The 23531-nt window shown below is 44.7% G+C and overlaps 1 protein-coding gene across 2 annotated transcripts in view; it reads left to right on the top strand.

The window, feature by feature from the left end:
- Positions 1 to 19553: 19553 nt before the first annotated feature.
- RHOJ (ras homolog family member J) overlaps positions 19554 to 23531 on the top strand; it is a 56713-nt gene continuing 52735 nt past the window's right edge. For both annotated transcript variants that reach the window (XM_086614191.1, XM_086614190.1), the window contains exon 1: positions 19554 to 19731. In XM_086614191.1, the coding sequence (XP_086470317.1) occupies positions 19554 to 19731 (178 nt within the window). The remainder of the gene's footprint in view (positions 19732 to 23531) is intronic.

The raw sequence follows: 23531 nt of genomic DNA, 5'->3' as shown, positions 1-23531 counted from the left end.
AGCCAAATACCCAAATGTTTGGATACCAGTGATGCTCCTGTGCGCGTAATTCTTGTCTGACAGCTACTTTTCTCCCTGCAGCCCCTCCTGACCGAGCCACTGCTGCTCAGCTCTCCTCAGCCCCCGCTGCTGCCATGCACCCTCTGCAAAGGTGGGACAATGTTACCTGCACAGCTTCTCCTTGCTGGTTTGTTATCGTTCCGAACGTTCAGGTCCCGCCACTGCTGTTGTTTCTGATTAATCCTCAGGATGACTCAGAATAGTTGTCATAATGCAATAATAATATAATTTTGCTGCTTCTTCGCATGAAACCAGTTGTGTTGCATACCAGCAGGGTAAACAGAGTACCTTTCCCTTTAAAGGTGGAAGATGAGAACCTGGGGAACCATAAAACTGTCAGTCTGGAAAGAGACTAGGGCAAATGATTAAACAATGCGTTCACAAACACCAGGAGAAAATAAAGTGATTAAAAAAAGCCAGAGCAGATATGTCAAGAACACATTGTACCGAACCCAAACTCATTTCCCTCTTTGATGGGATGAGTGGGAAGCAGGGAGGTGGTAGATATTGAAAGTCTTGATTTCAGTCATGAGAAACTAGGAAAGTATGGTTTCCAGGAGCACCTGCCTGCAAAAACATGTCCCAACAAGTTATCCTCAGACTGATGGCATGTGTTGCCATTGGGATCCTGAAGTGGTCAGTCCCACTCAATTGTCCTCGACATTTCCATTAATCGTGTTAATGATGGAAAGTAAAAATTCAGGAACATGCAGATGGCCTCAATTAAGAAGGTCATACCCACCAAGGAGGGCAGGACGTGAGTCTGATGTCTGGTCAAGCAGAGGTCACAGACAAACCAGAACCAGCTGTAACCAGGCAGAGGCCAGAAAACGCAATGCTGATGGGGAAGGGAATGCACACCCCTCCCATGCTTACAGAGCTATGCCAGAGCAATGATATATCACCAAGTACATACCCCTATAAATATGCCTTCTTTATGTCAAGGTGTAAATTAGGATTAGCTGTCAACCTAACCTAATTTGAGATGAATTAGTGACCTAGGCTGCCTTTGACTAGCTTCTCTGGCACCCTCTGAAAAGCAAACAGCTACTGAAAATAACAATTAAAAAAACAAGACATCTAACATTTGGCTGTCACTAAGATCTTATTTAGGTAAAACAATGAGTCCGCAGCCCTGTCTCATGCTGTTATTTATTTCAAAAAGTCAGCAATAAATATATGACTGTTTGTTTAAAGAAAGCAATGGCAGCTGGTAACATTGACAAGCGAGCTCCGTTTTCCTGTTATTTACTGTTGTACAGAGGTATTGATAAGAGAGCTAGAGAGGAGACGCACATTTCTCTCCATCTGCTTTATTATACCACTGTAAGGCACAGCATGAAAGGTCTCTGTAGAGTCAAGTGGAGAAAATAATAACTAGGTTTGAGATAAGGAAGAAATCTAGCTTGCACTTATTCCATTCCAGACTCATCCCACCATACCTTTGAGAGAGGTGTGACCACATCACATATGTTTGTCCTCCTCACCTGAGCCACAGAACAATTTGATTCCTTCCCATGCTGCCACAGTGCTCCCAGATTCCCTTCCTATTTTAAGGATTTATTAAAAACAAACTCAGTCAGATAGATGAGGTGGTCCATGGGAAGTCTATGGCAACAAGTACCCCTTGTCTAACAGGGAAAATGTCCACCTTCTCTCCAGCAAAGCTTGTCCCAGTCTGCTAAAGCTCGTAGCAGTTCAAATCTCAGTTAAAACGTTCATCAGCCAGGGCTGAGGAGGATATCTGGAGTAAGCTGGTGGAGCAACACCATGAACATGTCCCTCCTCGACCCAGCAGCCCAACAGGTCACCTGTGTCTACGTTCAGAGGTAAGAGACCAAAAGCTCGATGCAGCCTTAAGCTCCAGAGATTTTTCCATAAGGGTCCTTTGGGAAGTTTGTCATTTTGGGGAACAACCACAGCATGAGCCGGGACCCCTGCCCTGGCCCTGCCTCTGTGTGCAGGACAGGAGGGCTCAGCCATCAGGTCTCCCCTGAGCGCATCTAGCTGGAGGAACAGACATCTGAGCTGTCCTGCAGATAATAAGCCTCAGCCAGCTCTTTTGATGCAGTTGGAGTCTTTAATTATACTTTCCCGCTTTCATTTTCCAGGTATTATTCACAGGCAGAAAAATATCATCACTCTCATTTCACAGCTACAGAATTATAAAATTACAATGAAGCACTGGAAAACATGACGAGAGGTCATCTAGTGCTGAGCAGGGAGCCATTCGTGGGTAACCCAGCGTCAGGGCGAGGTGCCACGGGGCTGCTCTCTTTGCTGTGTTTCATGACCCACTCTAAAAGGGGAGAGGCAAAAAAAAAAAAGCACTGCTTTTGCAAAAAAAACACTCCCCATTTAACCGTCCTGTAGGCTGTGTTTGTATGAGCAGTTTCAGGGAAGGGAGTGGAATGTCTTGCGATAATATTGCAACCACATTTTGGCTTCGTATATATTTTTCCCACGTTACTGGTAACACCTTAGGGCACTGGAATGGGAAGAATTCAATCAACTCCATTTGCTTTTGCTACTTACTCTCCCAGGTCCCTTATTCAAATTTAGACAAGCCGGTATCAGCTTTGCTTAACATCCATATTGATTTTGATATCACATTCTTCCCTCACCCAATGTCACGTTGTTTGCAGAAAGAATTAACCACAGCCAGGCCAACAAGCAGTCGAGTAATGAAGATATTTCTGTTCCTGTCATATTTCAAACTTGCTCTCACTTGCCTCAAAATCCACCGCAGGAGGATTACAGAGGAAAGAAAAATTAGCGGCCACTGCCCGATCATTCGTTACTATCATTTCCTACCATCAGTTCAGCTTCTTGCCCTTGTCATATTTAGATTAAATGCGTGTTGGAAACAAAGGGAATCCTCCAGAAATCCTCCTCTCTGCTTTCGTCTCGGCTAGATCATCTACAACAAAGGGAGCAACCATCTCCTCCCTGTGCTAGCATGGAAAAAACGCAAAATGCATCACTCATGGAGAGCGGTTAAACCCCATGGTTTAAGCTACCGCTCTATTAAAAATCTCTTAATGACCACTAGGTGGGGAGAGAAACTTATTGTCCTTAATTCCCTGGAAAATGTGTCAGCAGCACAGGGCATTCTCGCTCCAAACCCGCAGTTTTTAACTTGACTTTTTCCCTCCCTCAGCTGCAGATGAGTGGTGGGGGCCGCGAACTAGATGTGACCAGAGACGAAGAAATCCTTTGGTATGATCCGTGAGTTTCATTCATAGTCTGTAGCTTTTCTGAGCTCTGTTGCGATCCCCAAGATATTAGATCTTAAATTTTTTGATGGTGCAGGAGCAAGTTTAATATTACGCATGGGAAATGTTGGGCCAAAGCAATTTTTAGGGGTAAGTTCCCTACTGAGAGATTTATTTGGCAGAGGGTTTGGGGTTATCACTAGTTTCTTTGGTTATTAAATAGAAGGTACTTAAAAGAAAGAATTGGGTTTGCAACTTCAGAGCCCCAGGAGAGAAGGATCAGATTCAGAAAGTTTAAGAAAGATGACTGAAGAGACACGAGACACTAATTATCTCTCCAGTTATCTCAGACATGCTGACATTACCTATTTCCAAAGATTCTGTCACCTAAGCTCTCACTAGATAAGTACTTACAGGGGGCCCGGGATCTTTGGAGGGGTTGCTCTCCCTAAGGAGGTGTTGTGGTTTAGCTCAGCCGACAACTAAACACCACACAGCCCCTCACTCACCAGACCCATGGCTTGAGATAAGTACAATTTAATAATAAAAATAATATAAAATTAAAAAAAAGATGATGAAATAATAATAATATATGAATATATGTATAATGATAATAATATATATAAACAAGTGATACACGGTGTAATTGCTCACGACCCAGTGACCAACATCTATCCCATCCCGGCAAACGATCCTGAAACAGATAAGTCTCAACACCGCAATCCCAGGCAAGCAAGAGGTCCAAAAAGAGAGAGAGCACTCCGAGAGTCTGAAAGAGAGCCCTCAGAAGAGAATCCCCAGAAAAGCAAAAACCTATCTTCCTGGTCAACCCTCCCTTACATGCTGGGCACGATACTGCATGATATGGAATACTCCATTGACCAATTTGGCCCTTAATCCTAAATCCAAGTTCAAATCATAAGGGGACTTGTGGACCTTTTGTCCCAGCCTTGCTCCCCCCAAGCCTGTTGTGCTCCTGCACACTGTTGAGAACACAGGAAGCTGAAAGGTCCTTGATGTCTCAGTATCAGCTATAAACATCAGTGTGCTATCAACGTTCTTCTCATAACAAATCCCAGACTAAATCCAAAACACAGAGCTCTTCTAGCTGCTGAAAAGAAAAACTCTGCCCCAGTCAAAGCCAGGACAGGAGGTATCAGTCATTTTCCGTTGGCCACACCACAGCCAGACCCCCAAGTCAGGCACTTTTATGAATTGCATCCCACTAGTTGGCATGAATGTAGCCTAAGTGTCTACATGCTGCCGTTGCAGAGTGCCGTGGGCCCCAGCAGTGTCAGCTCTAGAGAGCAAAGCAGGCAGCATCAAGCTTCAAAATTTTCCAGTGAAGACAGACACACAAGCAGTGAGCTGATGAAGGTGCTCTGCACTGCAGTGGTTAGTCTCCACTCACACCCAGTGGGCTCGTTTAAAGCTAGATTGGGTCTGTCTCTACCACTCTGTGTCATGGACCTGCCTGCAGCATAAACATGTCCTTAGAAACCCGAAATCCTGGTATTTACTTTAGAGACAGAACCAGAAGATCTTCTTCTCACTTGCAGTCTTAGCTGAGAACTACAACAGCGCCCACAAACAACTGTGGTTGCTATAAAAATTATATCAGCCTCTCAGTCACCTTTCAGTAACAAATACCTTGAAAGCACTTGGCTTCAGCTACTGTTAAGTTTCTCACTTCATGCCTGGTAGTAAACAACATCATCCTTCAAACAAGATGTGAAGGTTGCCATGGAGCTCCCAAATCTTTTTGGTCCAGGAGAAGTTAATGTTTCAACTATAACATTTTGATGAGGATATTCCCTGTGGTCTTTTTCCTCTACATTCTCTGATAGAGGGATCGTTACCTATGACCAAATAAGAGATGTACTTGGCAGCTACCACATTCATCTGCCAAGTTCAGTGTAATGTACTTCCAAGAGGAACATCTGGCTCTGTAATTTTGTTCCTTGGCGATGCAGCTGTTGTCTACATGGCTGGCTACCTCTCTCTTCTGGCAGCTGTGAAACTACATCAGGGTATGCTTTGGACACAGACTGCTGCTTTATGATGTCTGGATGTTCTTTGTCATAGAATCAAAGAATGGTTTGGTTTGGAAGGGACCTTAAAGATCATCTAGTTCCAAACCCCCTGCCATGGGCAAGGACACATTCCCCTAGATCAGGTTGCTCAAAACCTCATCCAACCTGGCCTTGAACACCTCCAGGGATGGGGCATCCACAACTCCTCTGGGCAATCTGTTCCAGTGCCTCATCACCCTCAGAGTAAAGAATTTCTTCCTTATATCTAATCTAAATCTCCCCTCTTTCAGTTTAATGACATTACCCCTTGTCCTATTGCTACAGACCCTTGTAAAAAGCTCCTCTCCAGCTTTCTTGTAGGCCCCCTTTAGGTACTGAAAAGCTTTGTCCTTTCCTTCATCCCAAACTTGCCTATACCTAGGAATGATTTTGCTTTGCAAATGAATGTAAAGGTGCAGTCCCTCAAATTACACCTCACTGCAAATAGAAACAACCAGGGAAGACTAGCAGCGTGGGCCTATTCATCTACTCACCAAAATTAACAGCAGGTGTTAGCGATCTGAATACCACTGTAAGACTACTTGCAGTTAACAGGCACACATAATCATATATGCTGTCCCCATAGGGTGTGAGAGAGAAAGCAACTCCTGTCTCAACCACAAGCCATTGTATGGAAGCTTCACTCAGATCTTAAGCAGATCTGAAACAGAAACTAATGAGTTTTCGAGCGAATTTAAATGGAAATTTATCTGTTCAACAACAGTAAAAATATAGGATGTACAGATTTGGTACCATCAACGTAAATCTGCATGAGGGGAATGCAGCATTAACAACTACAGTGCTTCTTAAATACACGCTGACCTGGCATGTCACCTAAGTGTCCAGTGCATCCAAAGTTTTTCAGAAACCATCAAGGTTTTACCCAAGACTCAGAGAATAAACATCATGGAGCAATGGCCTGAGGCTAAAAGAATTGGAGATCTTCATTTATGCTAGAGAAGAAATTTCTAGGCAGAAGAACCAAGGTATGAGCCAAGAACAGGTATGGGTAGTATGGTGGATACCTTAAAGCCACCTTCAGCAGGGGGGTGGAAGAAGTGAGCCTTGCAAGGGGTGCATGAAGCAAATTGGTTAATGTTATACAATATCCACTCGTGGACGGAGGCTGAGCCACGAGATAGCACTGAACGATGCTTTTGTGTTGATTAATGCCCCTTTCCACACCAAAGGGGAAAGAGATGAAAGAGATATTTACAAACTGGGCAACAGCAAGAGAAAAGACAGAAGAGGCTGCAAATTACTGAAGAGTGAAGAATAAATATGGGGAGAATGGAGTCCTTGATTGTAGCAACCAGATCATGACTGGAATTTGGGGTGAAGTCAAGAGACTCTGTGTGAATGAAGAAGTATCTTTGTCCAGAGCATTTCGAGTTTGTCAAGGGAAGGATGAAAGGTTATCACCCTGTTCAGGCAGAGCATATGCTGGGTGAACACTGACATCAAACTGCGTTAGAGTAAAGGACCCTGAGACAAAACACCACAGGAAACCAAAAGTATAAGTCCACCAAAAACCACAGTACCCAAATTTGCATATACCGTGGCCACCATCACAGTGTGTGGCCAAAAAAAAAGGACAATTGGAGGTGTCCAAGCATTTCTATGCAACAGTGTGCTCACACCAGAAGTGGGCAGAGCAGGAGCAAAGAGACCACAAGAGCACTGAGAACAGTTTTTTGTGGAAACAATGGAAAAGCTGACTTAAGAAGATGAAAAAATTTTCCATCAGCTAACGAATGAAACAATCCTTCATTTGAAGTTACTTTACAGATTACGAGGCAGTGTCCCCTCAGGATCAGTGACATTAGGGGTGTTAAAAGTCTCCTACCTGCCTGCTCACCAGAGAGTAGGAGTTTTGATGGACCATGATAACAGAGCTCAGTATTTGAAGGTGACACAAATTCTGCCTCTAAATTGTAACGTTCCCACTTTAATTCTCCATGTTTTTTCCATCAAACAGTTGGAGCGTTCCCCAGGATTCAAACCGCAGTTGGCCTCTGACGCTCAGTATGACCTTTTGAGCAGATAAACCCACCATTTTCTGTCAGGTACAACCGAATGTTTGTTACAGCTCCCTGGTGAGTTGCTATGAGAACTAGTGTCAAATTAATAAAAGCCTTAGCAAAAAATGTCAAAGGGTCAGACGCCACTCCATGTTTGGGGTGGCTAATTACAGAGCGGCAGGAGAGGCTGGGATGTCACCTGCTGGCACTCTGCTCACTGTACTCTTAAACCAGAAAATACCTTCGCAGCTGGACACAGAGGTCAGCTGTGTGAAGAGGCAGAGAAGGCGAAGCAAATAGCTAGTTAGGGTTTGAAAGCCCAACTTTTCCCCCAGCATCACAAAAACAAAGCTGTATGTATCCACAGTGGGAAACAACAGCTGTGAGCAGCTGCCTGTCGTGAGAGGTAACCTCATGGTTATGTGCAGTTTTTTGCCCAATCAGATCCATCCTGCTCACATGTAAATGTGATTTCTGTGCTCTGGAAGGAAGGAGAAGAGGTGGGATGTGGCTGTACACCTGAGAATATCTCATAGCTGTATTGTCATATCCTCTTGGGTTTCAAGCTCGTGTTGAATCCGCTCAAACCCCAAAATTTTCCAACATGTTGGTTCCCAAACTATTTTGTGTCGTCTGGGAGCCAAGGGACTTGCCAGCCAAAGAAATTCAGTCATAGGGAAGTGTCCAGACCTGGACTTTGCCCATTGGGGCAGAATGGCTGCAGCTGGCCTGAGCTGCAAAATCCAAATTGAAGCTCAGCCAATGGTGATAGTCTCAACAGGGGCAGGCAAGAACAGAAGGGTGAAAGAGCTGAACTAAGGAAAGGCCCCTGCATCATCCAATTTTAATTGCTTATATCTTTACAGTCTCTAATATAGCTGGATAGGGAGAGGAAGGGTACTTTCCAAGTGACGTTTCCAAGCAAACATCTTTGCTGTTATGGAGAGACCCAGAGGAGTCCCAGCCTGAGCCCACAGGTTGTCTGCCCTCCAGCTATGGGGCACCTGGGGAGAGTTTTAGCACCTTAGCTCAGCCCTCCCCAAACACTGCAGAGTAACAGATCCCGCTGCAGGAAAATCCTACAAAGAGCAAGTCTGGCCCTGGTCTTGCATTCAGAGCAACCTGCTGTAGGCACAGCACGTGACTTGAAGGCATTTAACTTAGCAGGAGATAACCACTCATTTATGAATCAAGGGCATGGGGTGCTATTTCTAGCAACACCATTATCTCACACGTCAACTGGACAACCTTTCTGGTTCCATCACCGTCATTTGCACCTTTAGACTGCAAATGCCACCAGGCTGGGGCTGCTGAATTTCACTGTACCTTTGTACAATGCGTAATGTAACAGAAGCGTGTTTCCTCTGCGATCTTCAAAGCGCTGCTGAACACAAATCCTACGTGCCAGCACAGAGCTATTGGTACAGGGGCCACAATAACAGGAGGGCAATTAAATTAAGATGTTACGCAAACATTGAATAAGAACACAAACCAGACCTTTTACTGAGCTAAAAAGCACTAGTTAACTTTTTCCTTGTTTCCACAAGCACGCGCTCACCCCAGTTCCATCAAAAGCGAGGCAGGCGGTGACATGGTTGAGTGCTGAAAGGCTGTTGCTCTGCTATTCGCGGCATGACAAGTCGCAGAAAGATCTGTCACATGAACCCACTCTTATATGATTTCCCAATGGGCTGTTTTCCAATCCCCTTACTTCAGTGCAAATTTGGAAAAGGACTGATGACTGAACTTGGTCAAAAGAGTTGGGAAATCTCATGGGGACAGATTTTCCGAGAAGCTTGGTGGCTCCTTCTCTGGGAAAATCTATAAAGCAGGAGTCCTCTTTTTCATTTTTCTTTTTTTTTTTCTTTCACCAATAATCAAAATATGGTCCAAGATGGTCTAGATGAAATTGAAAGAGGTATTGAAATGTGTGATGGCAATCTGAGTTGTACTTCCAATCTGGTAAAACAATTAACAGTGCTCAAGACACCTAAGAAAGAGGAGAAATGTATATAAGCACTATGCCATTATTCAGACATTTAGTGAATCACTTTAACTGAGGGTTATTATTTATGTTATTTATCCAGTAACTAACACAGCAAAATTAGTCTCAATGGCCATTTTGGAAGTGGATGAAGTGCTTAGGATGATCTACAAGAAGGATTAAATATCACTGGAGCAATGGTAACGGGCTGAAATGAAGCATCTTATTCCTGATGTTCACTTGCCACCAAAGGAGAGGGCTCTCACCTGTGGCAGTGGGAAAGACATAACATCTTCCAGGACTCCAGCGCTTTCTCTTCTCAGGTAAGGCTGAGACATAGCTGATAGACCAGCAGAGAGGACAGGAAGGATTGAAATGCTTTTGGAAGCCATCAGGTTTCTTTGCTATTGTGTACCTGAACAGCACCTGCCGCATGGGGCTCTCAGCTCAGCTGATGACAGTGACAAAGGCTGGTGGGCTCAGGACTGGAAATGAGAGCACAGATGTGCTTCATCATCATCACAAGCTCTGTGGCCAAGGCATTCAAGATTTATTGCTCTGGAGGGTAAGATTACAGAGAGGTTCCTGCATCGGTGTGCTCTCAGGCTGCTTGGATGCTTGAGTGGAAAAAGAAGTCGTCAGTTTGTGACAAAAGGAAGGCTTCATAGCTTGGTCACCTGACAAAAGCCAGTGCAACATATGGTCACAGGGCTCAGATGAGCACAGCGGGCTCAGGGCTTTGGGAAAAGCTTTTCCAAGAAGAAGTCATGCTGGGCAATGCCTACTGAGAGCAGACTGTGTCTCCAGGTCGCCTGCATTAGTTAAAGCACGTAAATTGGGGCTGGTTTGCTCCTGTCACTGATGAGTAAAGTTCTTCAAAAAGGTCTGAAGTTTAAATTACAGATGCTTATCAGCTGCTGGCTCTTTTCAAGTTAGTTCCTCTAATGTTTTGCTTTGTATGTTAAATAAACCCACTTACTTCAAGATGTCTGTTCATCTCCATACTGTACTGATCCCCTCCAGAGAGAGGACACAGAGGCCTCTGCCCAAAAGCCACTTCCACAGGCAGAGAGGAGAAATTATGTGCTTCTCTGCATATGAGAAAATGTAGAGCAGGGCCTCCTAGAGCCAATTGTCCAGGACTATGTCTAGATGGCTTTTGAATACCTCCAAGGATGGAGACTCCACAAACCCTGAGATGCATTACAGGACCTTTGACTCCGATGAAGTTGAACAAAATTGAAAATTCTTAAGAGTCAGCTTTGCATGCTAAATCTCTTGAGATATCACCATTGCAAAATACACTTTCCTGAAGACAGCACGGTCTCAAGCGCTTCTGAACTAGGGAAAACCACCCACAGGGATTCCTGCCATTTAACGGCAGACACTGGAAGCAAACCCAGACAGCTCTAAGACAGTGAGAAATGTACAGCCAGGTTCATTTTACATAAATGTGCCACTGTGGGAGAAGGGGGAGCAAGGAAAGGGAGCCCTGACTCTTAAAAGCTTCATGGGGCTGCCTCGCTTGACTGCAACACAGTGCAGAGCACCACACCATACTGCAGTATTTAACAGTCGTGGTTCCCCGATGATACACTATACCTAAACTTTACAAATGGCCACTGCTAAATAAGCAGAGATTCCCACTGAGAGATGTCAGAGCCCTCTCAGAGGAGGAATGAACCAAATAACAATGAGAAAGATGAGGTACAGATGGGTGAAAGAGTTTCTAAATCAGCCTGAGAGCGCCAGGAGCGCCTGCCGTGGCATGTCTGCAAAGCTGTGACTGCAGCTTGTGCCACACACAAACCGTGAGTGTTAGCATAGGTATATTAACAGCTGTGTTACCTGCAGCTAAAGCTCTGCTGAGCACTACAAAGCCTGCACAGATCTCCTGGAAAGCACTGGAGTATGTGCTTTAGAGTGCACAGGAACACGTTTCCGCAGCCCAAGCTCAGGGAGCCCAGGCTGTGGCCCTGGAGCTGGGTGCAATCTGTAAACCCTTTTCAGGCAGCTGAGGAGGGATGCAGGGCTGTGCTAGTGCGCTTGGGTCGGTAACACGAGTATCCACAGTGGACAGGGACTGAGCCACTGGGATCTGCTGAAGATGATGGCACCTGGTTGCCCTCCTTTGCAGGGAGCTCAGGAGAATCACTGCAGCCCCTCCCTGGAGCTCTCATCTACCCCTCCATGACAGCCCAAAGTCTTCGATACGTGTCTGCTGGCTTTTGACCACAAGAAAATCTTGGCATTTGGCTCATCAGAGCAGGAAGATTACCAGCCACCGAGATGAGTTATCCACCTGTCCACACACATGCTCTGACCCCTCTTTCCCCCATGGTGAGCTGCCGAGAAGTCCCTTGCATTTGCTGTGGCTGCAAAAATTACCTGCAAGTAGCCAGCAGACACTGCAAATTGAGACTTTGACTATTTTTCCACTTCTCTCTCCTTCCATTGCATGTTCAGGTACTTGTAGGTCCTAAGGCATTGACCAAATGCTCTAACCTTAGGCCTTACGCAATTTTGGATATACATTTCAGCAGCCTAGGTAGGGTGCCCACATGTCTCCCTTGTTTAACTACCGCACCCAGACGCCTTTGAAGCAAGAGGATGATTTGGCAACGCAAATAAAACCTCCATTGGCTACAAAATCAGCGAAGTAACCTGCTGCACGCCTCCTATAACTCTGTCACTGGTGGAGAGCCAGGCTGTCCCCATAGTGGGTTAGGGGAGTTCAGACAGAAGAAAATCAACATGAAGGAAAAAAAAAACAGAGTAAGAGTAGAAGAGTTTCCTACACTCTTTCTCCCTTAACAAGCTCACTGTAAGTGAGATCAAACGTTTTCTTGGTGACAATCAGCAAGTGAGCTGGTTTAGCTCTGCCATGGACCCACATCCTTCAAACAATGCAGGAGCTGGTCGCTGCCCTCAAGGTTAGCAGTATAAATAGACAGAAAAAACTCCTGGTTTACATATGAGATAAGGGCATCGATCACTTAAATTATCTCCTCTGCTTGTGCAAGTCTGAGCAGCGGGTTTGGAAACAGGGTGCTCCTGGGTCTCATCACAGTGCCATTGCCACAAGGCTTTGCTGAGAACAGGCTCAGCAAGGAGACGCTGCAAAAACCCACCCATCACAATCTTGGCATCCCAGCGCTTTCCACCTCGGTCTCCTCCCATCTGCCTGCTCCTGGAACGTGGAGGCAGCTCCAGCCTTCTGCTTATTTTTGAGCGGAGGCAGACATGAAGCACAAAAGCACATTCCCTCCCTGGAAGCAGCCTGCTCCCTTCTTTCCAAGGGAGTAAAAACTCTGCATGAATGTTTTATGAATCAGCCGTGTGTTCATTTCAACGATAAAGCCAGCTTCGCAATTTGGCCTGAAAAGGGGGAAGCTGAAAACCTACAGATTCCAACTGGCATGTTTTTTAGACATGAACTTTTTTCCCCCCATTGGAGACATTACATTTGGTCACATTTAATTCAGGGAAGTTTCTCTGCTTTTAAAGCAATTGCAGAGTATGTTCCAAGCCTTACTTGGAGGTGAACAAAATAGATTTGTCCCTTTAATGACTTCACTGAGTGGATGCACGCACGGTGCTAATTGGTCACAATTTGGGTGCCCTCAGTGCAGCTTGATTTCCTGATTGCAGCCCTTTCACATTCCCAGCAGTCCACCATCTGCAGAGCCAAATGCCATTTCAAGACACAGAAGAGGCATAGATGAGGTTCCTCCTTGTTTAACCTCGTGCTGCACTGCCCATCCTAAAATAAATGTAATTTAGAAAAAAATCCTCTATGGAAAACACTATAGGTAGAGAGGAAGAAATTGCCTAAAGTGATATTTTTCCTCCTATGCTAATCCCAGGCTGCGTGCTTACCTTAGTCCACTTCTCTCCATTGTCATAGGGAGAGGGGTAAACAGCTATTGTCAGACACCAGCACTCCAGGGAGAGGGAGAGGGAGGGGGAAAGGGAGAGGGAGAGGGAGAGGAGAGGGAGGGGGGGACAGGGAAAGGGAGAGGGAGAGGAGGAGGGGAAGAGAGAGGGAGAGGAGAGGATAAAGGAGAAAAAAAATATAATGAGACAGACATACAAGAAAAAAAAAAAAAAACAAACAGAAAAGAGAGAAGGCAGAGGCAACAGCCAGCAATTTTCTGGAAGGAAACGAGAAAACCCTGATGCAAAAGGAGAGACGCACCAGTCTATGTGCCAGATTCCACCATCCAGAGGCCACTTTCACACCTCCAAGGAAAAGCCATCCTCAAAGTATAAATACAAATACCTATGAACAGAACAGCTGGAAATACAGACTCTGGATAAATACCACCAGCCTATGGATGGGTAAGTAACACAGCACTATCTACAGTCAGTGATGCAAAATGAACTGTAAGGTAACAAGCTGATCACCTTTTCTCCTAGTTGAAAACAGTCCTCCTCACTCCTGAACACACAAATAACCATGTGCAATTGTCATTATATTGCAGCTGTCTCTGGGAAGCAATAGGGCACTCTGATGGACAGGACATGAATCATCCTTTGCTTGACCTCATCTCCCAAAACTCATTTGTTTTATAAGCTCATCTTTCCAAAGGGAAACTCAATGACAGTAATTATATCCATGGCAGCAGCATGAAACAGGGAACCCCTGCTGCTGGCATGGACCACCATGGTGCTAGTGATGGTGGCAGTGTGACTGATGGTGTGTGATGGCTGTAGAGAGGCTTGCTCTCACTCAACAAGCCTCAAAACTGAACCTCAACACCTGCCCTTCAGCAAGCTGCCTCTAAAAAGGCTTCACACAGAGCACTTCCATCCCTCCTGTGTTCACACTTAAACTGTTATTTTTCCTCCTTCATTTGCTGCTTCTGGTTTTCAATACATCAAATTCACTTGAGGTCTCCATGACCACTTCACTGGGGTGAGAGACTGATGAATGGGGCTGCCAGCAAGGAAGGCGAAGAAAGAATGGAAGGAATAAGAATAAAGTTCCCTCATTTCAATTATTCTTAGCACAATGTGGAAGGCCATACAGGTAACCCAAGAGCAAAGAGGAGCCACCTCAAGGCTGCTCTATCTAGGACAAGGGATACAGGAAGTTCCCTTGAGAATATCATGACAGTAGGGATATCTTAAAGTTCCAGATTTATTTAACTGTAAGGGTCTGTCTCTTACCACATCATAGTCCAGGAAAGGTTTTGAATCTGATGGCCTGGGAAACCTGGTTTTGAACAGCACAGTGATAGGCTTAATATGGTTCTGCTATGCTCATTCCAATATGGACACAATCCCTGCCCTAAAAAACTCTAACAATCTAAACAGATTAGACAAAGGATAAAAAAAATTGTGAGAAAATTTTCCCGAAGTCAATTTACAGTTCAGTAGCAGTGCCAGAAAACTCATTCCCACATCAACACTGGTAGATGGAAGGAGGGAGGCTGGACAAGTCTGTTTCTAGTAGCGAGAGATGGCGAGAAAAGTTTCCCGATAGTGCACAGAGAGGTGGTAGATGCCCATCTCTGGAAGCAGTCAAGGTCAGGTCAGACAGGACTCTTAGCAACCTGTTCTAGTAGAAGATGTCCCTGCTCGTTGCAGGGAGGTTGGACTAGATGACCTTTGAAAGTGCCATCCAACCCAAACTATTCTATGATTCTACGATGCTACAGAGAGAGCAGAAAAGGGCTATACAACATCATTGTCTTTTTTTCCCTCTACAAGCCTTCAGAGAAATATACAATAGAGTTAATTGACAAACATATTGTTCATTGCAGAGCTAATTAACAAATTTGCAAATCCTTCATCTCCTACAGGTTTTCTTACCAAAATATCTTGCACCAGCCTTGAACTTGCTAATCCCTAAGGAAGCAGCTCCAGGGACCACCCTGTCAGACCTGTGCTGACGAAGATGAAGCTGATGCTTCCAAAAGACATGTAGGAGTTGGACATACTCTGTGGTCCCAGGAATAGATGTACTGCCAGCTAATTTGCTAATTAGCTAAAGGTCAGAGGCACTTCATCTAGAGCAGAGCTCTTTGCTTAAGAAACTTTGCTAGAAAGTGCCTCAGGTGATGTCTTCATTCCATAGTGCTAATAGGACCCGCCCGTATCTATTATCTATTTTAGCCTCCCTTCTTACCATGATGACCTTGGCTAGAAGCTTGTAAAACGAGAAGGCAAACTGAGATGGATACTTAAGAAACACATGCATTTAAACAAGCTTTCCAAGCATTCAGACTAGTTGGATTCACTTTTTTACTTTGGCCACATCTTTCCAAACCTTATGGCTCGGAACCAGCCTGCTTCTTATTGGATTTGTGAGATGGGAACGACTGAGATCTTGCTAGCAAATCTGACCATTTCTAACCTGATTAGCGAAAGAGTGAAAAAGCCCTGGATCCAGATTAAATCACCAGACCTTCTGAGCTTTGCTAATCATTACCAATAACCCTGAGACTTCCACCATGGGGCTCATAGGCAGTTCCGTTGTGCAGAAGTAGCCTTAGGGGAGCTGAAAGTTGCACAGCAACTGCAGGAGGGTCAGCTTTCACCTAAAGCATTGCCACTTGCAATTTTCAGGTTAAGAAATCTTTTGAAAAACGTAACAGAATTTCCTCAAACTTTGCTAGACTGCTAGACGACAGGACTGGCAGTTCATTCAGACAGCAAAATTGTCACTGAAAATCTGGACAGAAAATCTCTGACACTATTTGCAGTGTTAGAAGGCAGACATTACTTTATTGCAGCGCTGGGTGCATGTTTCTAACGCTACAAATTGTGTTAGAGAGTTTCTCTCCGGATTTTCGGTGATAAAGTCAGTGCCAACTTTGTAAGTAAAAGATACAACCCCAGAGTAGCAGAGGGGTTAACGTCTCAGTTCCCTGAGAAAAAAGGTGTAAACCGATGTGATTATACTTACTGCGACTAAATCAGCTCTTAAGATGTTTTGGTCCAGCTGATCTTAATGGTGTCAAACCAAGTTAAAGTAATGAGATTAAAGAAAACATGGTTTTAGTCCAGATAGAGGTCTTATTTTATAACTTTACCATAACTCCTCTAAAGCTGTACGTATCAGCCATATAGGTAAAGCAAAACTGTAGCACTGAATTTGAGTTGTACAAGATGTCAGCCTTCCTCACCTTCCAGATAAACTCATCCTGGTGGCCTCTTCCAGGCAAGCTTAGATAGGTTCTAACAGTGTGGCTGCACTTCCATTACGCATGCTAAGAGATGTAAGTTCTTTTATTGATGCATCTTAACTAAAACTGGTTCCCCACAAAGCTTCCCATGCATCAGAGCTTAGAATTGAAAGGGTCTGAAAAGTCCCTCCAGTTCAGCCCCTTGATAGTCTGAGTATCAGAAAAGCTAATGCCTTTAAGCAGTTTTGAAAGATCCTTTAAAACAAAGTGGAGAGGAGAATAAGGTATCTCAAAGCCTCTAGAGAAACAGCAACGGAATTTCATTGTTTAACCTCTTGCAAAAAAAAAAACCAAACAAAAACGGAAGTGGACACAGTCCTGCTGAGACTTGTCCAGCTTTATGGTCAAGGAGGAAAGAGTCATGGGGATTTTGTTGTGGGCCTAAATCTGGCCTAAGTAGCGTTAAAGCTTGCCTTAACTACGGTATGTCTGATGTTGAAAAAGCTTGCAGATAGATTATGCCTGTGTAAAATGGAAAGCAAGATGGTTGTTGCTTTTGTCTGATAGAGGCAATGGGGAACTGAACCATGAATTATTGGAACTTTTTGCTTCCTCAGGCAAGTTACCTTGCAACAGCATACATTTACTCATATATTTGGCAAACTTACCCAACAAGGTCACTAGGTCGGTAAGCAAAGGCATACAGGGTATCAGTGTGCTGGTACCTACTCAGCAGTGAAACAACTAGACAGAGGCACAGGCTTAGAGTTTGCCTCAATTGCGACCAAAATGAAGCTTAAAGAATAAAACTCTCTAACACTTGATCCCTCCAGGATGGCCCATCCATGCTGCTTGGATTGGAAATGATCAGTAGAGTAAATGCTTGGAGAACAGGGGTTTGGGTGCCCAGAGCTCACAAGTTTTCTTGGATAAACCTCAGCCTTGGACTATAGTTTTGAAGCTAAGAGGATGCCACCTGAACTCCCAACTGTGGGAAACTTCGCAGTGATGCCCTGAGACGGTGTGATGCTGGGTCTAATACTGCCTACCAAGATCCCTGTTATCAACAGGGAGGAAGACATGAAGAAGATGAATAACATGAGGCATGTTGCACAAATTACTGAATGACCAGGACTCCTGGTAGGAGACAGCAAACAAAGATCCCTGGGACTCTCCAGGTAAATAGAAAAACCCTGTTCAACCTTGTTCACATGTTTTATCCATCTACCACCTTTTGGGGAAGGTGTTGAGGGCTGGTCCAGCATCCAGTTAGATCACTGAAGAGCCCTGACAGATGTGGGGTTTAGCCTGTCCAGGGGAGACTGTGAGTGGATTTGCTGAGCCCCTTCACTGCAAAAATTGAAGGACGCACAGTCTGGGTCTAAGGAGGTTTATTATTAAGGTTGTGTTTGTCTTTACTCATATAGTTTGGGCTAAGACAGTTCTTCTTTAAAGTTGTGTTGGTCTTCACACTTCCAGGTGTGCATTGCTCCAAGCCTGTGTGAACTTTCAGGCATTTCTTTCTAACCAGGCATGAGCAAGGTGGCGGAGGCATTTCGGAGCCGTGTGTTCCCCCGTGGAGCCCCAGCGGGGGTTGGTTCCACCTTTCAAAGCCTTTGAGTCTCATGAAAGGGAAACGCCGCCAGCAGGATGTGCTGGACTGCTGTACTGGAGTTTATGTTAATGTCTGGCTCGTTTCTGCTGGAAATTGCAAAATCTTTCCTGTTGAAGGAGCAGGGAATTTGGCCCTTCATGTGCATATAGGCTGTCACATATTTAAATGGAGCGAAGACTTAGGAGGCACGTGAAACACCAGAACAAAAGAGATGAAGAGGCAGGAATTATACAGCTCACAGACTGCTATGCAGTGGTTTTATTTTGTTTTTTCTTAATCTTTTAATTCCTGTAACTCTTCATCCCTCTTTTATTCTCTATCTCTGTCTATGTTTACATAGTTACAGTAGGGCAGGGGAAAATCTCTTGTTTTGTTATTTTGGGTGGATGAGGGGAAATGCAAAAAAAACTTTCTGAGTGCCTGAATTGAAAACCGAATTATTTATTCATTTTAACAAAAGTTCTTTAGAGACCTATAGACACAGAGAAAGTTGATATTAAACTCTACCTACCCACCACACCTCCTGTCTGCCTTTCCACCTCCCCCTTTCCCCTCCCAAATGTAAGAAAATACCTATCCCGAGGTCAGAGGGGATCATGCCTGGGAGCAATAGACAAACAACCCTGAGATGTGGGCACAGCTCGCAGCCTCCCCGTGCCCCATCTGACCATGTAGGTCCAATACCCTCATCTTTCACAGCCTCTCCGAAATCCTCCCAGCCGATCTCGGTGTCGGCAGCCCTGCGAGCAGCTCGAGTGCGGGATGGAGCAGGAAGCCTAAAAACTTTGTTCTGCAGAGGGACCTCTAGTGTTTTTCTTTCTCCATGTCCTGGCAGAGTTCCTCCAAAGTACAAATACACACAGAGCTCCCATTGTTTGCAGCCCTTCACAAGCCCACTGATCCTAATATGGAATTCAGCAGGAAACCCATGATTTCCTGACACACAGCAAGCTGGAGAAAGAAAGGAAAAACTCCATTAAAAACCTCCAGGCTCTCCTCCATGTTAGAAATGAAATGGAAAATGGAAAGGATTTAACAGGAATCCCCGATTCCTGCAGCTGAGCTAGAGGAAGGGAGACGCGAACCAAAGCCACAGGCTGCTGATATTTTTTAAGTCGCAATAAATACTGAGAACTCCGGGGCAGGATGAGGGTTTCCTGACTCGGACGAAGGAGAAAGGATAGATTGCTTTTTTTATGATATTCCTCTCTTATATTTAATTTATTCACCTTGATGATTCTCTTGACTGATCTGGTAATTGTTAGAAGCGGCTGTGACAGCCTGAAAACATTAGTATGATTTCCTGAGTTTGAGATTTGCTGATCTTCCCCCCCTCCCCCCCCCCCCCTCCAAAGTCAGGAAAAGTCAATACAATCGCACTTCATTTTTCCTTCATGTGCACTTGGAAGTCCTGGGAGCAGCAAGAGCAGCGGCAGCGGCGGCAGCAGCAAGAATGAACTGCAAGGAAGAAGATGACAACTGCACTGACGGCAGCAGCAATAACACGAAGAAGATGTTAAAATGTGTGGTGGTTGGGGACGGTGCAGTCGGGAAAACCTGTTTGCTGATGAGTTATGCCAATGACGCCTTCCCAGAGGAGTACGTCCCCACTGTGTTCGACCACTATGCAGGTAAGAAAGTGCTTTAAAAGAAATTTAATTGAGAGCTGCAGGAGAGCCAGGTGGGAGGTAAAGGAAGCTCAAGGAGAGGGGAGGACGGTTCAAAGGGGATGCATGGGTTACTTCTTGTCCGGGAATTTGATTCAGGCCTGGACGGCAGCCAGGCAGTTTAGATGGCAGCTCATACAATTGGGGCAAGGCAGGATTTATTCAGAGACCTTATTTGTTTGCTTCAGATTTTTATTTTGGTTTTGGCAAATAAGCAGCATTAGGGATTCAATTAAGTCCACTGGATTTTTGGGACAACAATTATAATTCAGCCTCCATTGATTTGTATTCTTGGTTTATTTTTGAAATTCTGAAGTTCTGAACTTTGCAGGCTGCAGTTATGAAGACTCTCTCTCTCTCTCTCTCTCTCTCTCTCTCTCTCCACACACAGAAAAATATATGCTATCAGTGATCTTGTGCCTCATGGCAAATGATGCATAAATTACAATTTTTATATCCTATTTAAGGAGTAATCCTTGAGAATATATCCTGTTTAAAGAGTAATCTTTGAGAAAGCCAGCATAGCCTCTTTCAGTGCTGTCAGAATACAACTTTCCTTTCAGAGACATTTGTTACTCCATCTATAAATAGATTTTAATACGGTAACTTGATGGCAGGGAAAGCAGAAGTGGTGATTGGTTTGAGTACTTTATAGTGAGGGAATTCATAGTATAAAAAAAAAATAAGAACATTACGAAGATCATCGATGACGTTCACTGCATCACTGTGCAAAACAGACCCACAGATTAAGTACAATATTCACAGGCCTCTTTCTGTAGCAATTACTTTACCCAGCTGTGTCCAAAGTTAGCACACAGATGGTGTGACGGGCTAAAACTGTTGTTCAAACTTCTACTTAAATTTTCCTATGCCGAATTCTGCCATTTTCACTGCTCCTTTCACTTACAGTTGTTGTTGTTTATGAGATCTCTGAAAAACAGATTCTAGAAGCACTGCAAAACTCATTGCTTATCTTGCAGCAGCAGTTGGAGTTCTGCTCGTTCTCTCCCCACCTCCTTAAAAACTGAATTTTTATGGTGTGGCTTATCATAGATTTGGTATTCTGTAATGGGAAAATCTCTGTTTTCATTCTGGCTTCGTGTCAGGTTTAGCAGATGAACTGGCCAAACAAGAAAGCTGTGTAATTGCAGAATCTGATCCATGGAAATGTGAAGACCTTTTCCTCCACAAGAGTGGGCAGTGTCACTTCTAATGCGAGCAACGCTCTCTTTTCTCTACCCTTCCCACCAGATAGATTAAACTACCATCTTAGTAAAAAACCTTCACCCAGACAAGACATAGGAAAGAATATTGCAGGGTGTAAATACGTACTTCCATGCGCCAAAAACCCTAAGGAAGCCTGGCTGTGTGAATTTAGGTCTTATATTGCAACAGCACCCACTTTTCTGTGATAAGCTGAGATCTGCATGTCCCTTACAGCCTCCCACCCCAGCAGTATGCCGGTCCCAGCACCCACTGCCCTTCTCTCTCTCCTCCATGCCCTGCAAATGTCTCTATGTATGGAAAAAGCTGTATCACAGCTGGTACCAGACCGTGTATGCATCAGCCTGCAGGATGGGTGGCTTTGGTGTGAGCACAGGGGCACACGTGTGAGTGTGTACACAGGTGTTGACACTAGCCAGTCAGGCTGGCGCTCGGTGGGGCATCACTCCGAATTTCTCTTCCCTATCCAGCCGCAGGTGACTTGCAGGGACTTGCTTTGGTTTCGTCTCCTCTCAGAAGCAGTAGAAAACGCCAGTGGGCTCAAAAGTTTCTGAGGGAGAGGAGGGCTGAGAGAGGGATGGGAAGATGAAGAGTCTCACTGCTTAATCCTTATTTCCTTAGGGTGCCAGGTAAAAGCAGTACGCGTGCACGTTTAAATGAAACTATGTTTTCAGGGTTTGAAGATTTAGACCTCTAAAATAGCTCTAGCTATTCTTATTTGTGTCTTCTTAACTATCATAGCACATAAATATAAACTAAGAATGTTTTCAATGAGAAAGTCCAGAAAGATAAGGGCAAAAATAGCTCTGTATATTAACATGCTATTCAGAGACAAACCCTGTCCAGCAGCAGTGGTCAAAACTAGCATTGAGCAAGAATGGAATATTAGTTTTTTCAGAAATCTCATCATTTGTTAAACCAATTTCCCCACAAAACTGCACACAGGATTGAGCAGTGGAAATCACTTCTGGAGCAGAGTGCTGGAAAAAAACCCACTCATATAACATAAAAATATTACATGGCATGAAGTATAACATAAACCTACTTAAAATACTGTAGGGATTGAGAGAGAAAAGAGCTCACTTGGAGCAACCTTACCCCTGGGCTCACATCCTTTAGGATATTCTGTGACAATGGCCCCTTCCATATCTGTCTGCATGGCAGCCCCTGGCCAAAAGGAGAGCTGGCACGGCAGTACCATGGGTGCAGCGGTACCATGGACATGCTGATACCACGGGCATAGCAGTACCATGAGCATGGTGGTACCACAGGCATGACAGCACACAGAGAGGCTTTGGACACAGACAGATCTCACAGGAGGGTTGAGGCTCTGGGAAATCACATCTGAATTTGCCCCAGGGAACTGGTTTGTCTGCCTCTTCCCTTGCTCTGCCAAAACCAATGGTTTCAACTCTCCCAAATGAGCTGAAACCATTTGATTCAGTTCTCCTATGCTGGAAATGCTCAAAAGCAATTAATTGCTGCAGATTTTTGCAAAGCTGCACTTTCCATTGAAGGTTTTTCACCCAGGCGTTGTTACCAGCAGTGGTGTGTTAGCAAGCACTTCCTCTTGCCTCACCAGGTCACAACCTGGTTGTGAGTCCCAGAGCATTTACCAATTTCCTTCTTTATAATGGAAAAAGTAGGGAGTGGGGAGGCATTAAAAATCGAGGATTCCAACGGTGAGCTCAGAGAAGTTTCTCACTGCCACGACTCCAGCGACTCGGGGGAGACAGTGATACTATCCAGCCCAGCATTGGGAAAAGCTCCAGATGCACCACCGCTGTGGCCAAGGCATTAACTGTTCATGGCCCCACAGCACCAGCTACGTTTACTTGCCCTGTTGCATTGCATCCTTTTGGTTCCTTCACGGCATGGGTGAAGCAGGTGAACATACTGGCAAGGGTGGCCCAGAGGAAGCAACCGGCAATTCAAAGGGCTGAGCTCCAACAGTATTTATTCTGTGGGTACTTATTCAGTGCCTTTCACATGAAAGGGCTCGAAACCACTTTATAAAATTTGGGCTTCACATGCCTCTAAGAAAATCAAAGTCAATACATGGATTTCACCCTAGGAAGGAGCAGGCTTCCTGCAGATATCTCACATAGCATTTACAACTCAGATACGGCGACGTCTGGGACGAGAGGCTGTTGGTGTTTCACCATGTATGCAGCTGCTCTGTACAAAAGTCCAAAACAGGTATTAGCTCCACGCTGGTAATATTCTGCCACAGATTTCACCCACAGTCCACGAAAATGAGTTTGTTCAGGGCCTGTTGCCAGGGTTAAGATGTGATGGATGTAGAGTATGGTCAGCAGCAATGCCAGACAGATAGGGAAGGCAAATTTGTTATTTGGATATGAAACTGGGTTCTTCTGTTGGACATGTGGATGTTTTTGAGTCTGGTTATTTCTCAAGGCATTTTGAAGAGGTTTTGCTGGAGGCCAGAGCCCTGAGTAGGTTTCCTTACCTTTGGTGAAATTCCAAGTCCCACACTGAAAGTGTTTAGCCACGAGGTAAATGGCTATTTCTAGGGCAGG

This window comes from Tauraco erythrolophus, chromosome 6 (assembly GCF_009769465.1).
Source record: "Tauraco erythrolophus isolate bTauEry1 chromosome 6, bTauEry1.pri, whole genome shotgun sequence".
Classification (NCBI taxonomy): domain Eukaryota; kingdom Metazoa; phylum Chordata; class Aves; order Musophagiformes; family Musophagidae; genus Tauraco; species Tauraco erythrolophus.
The sequence above is the reverse complement of the archived record's forward strand: the minus strand, read 5'-3'. Positions and strand labels throughout refer to the sequence as shown.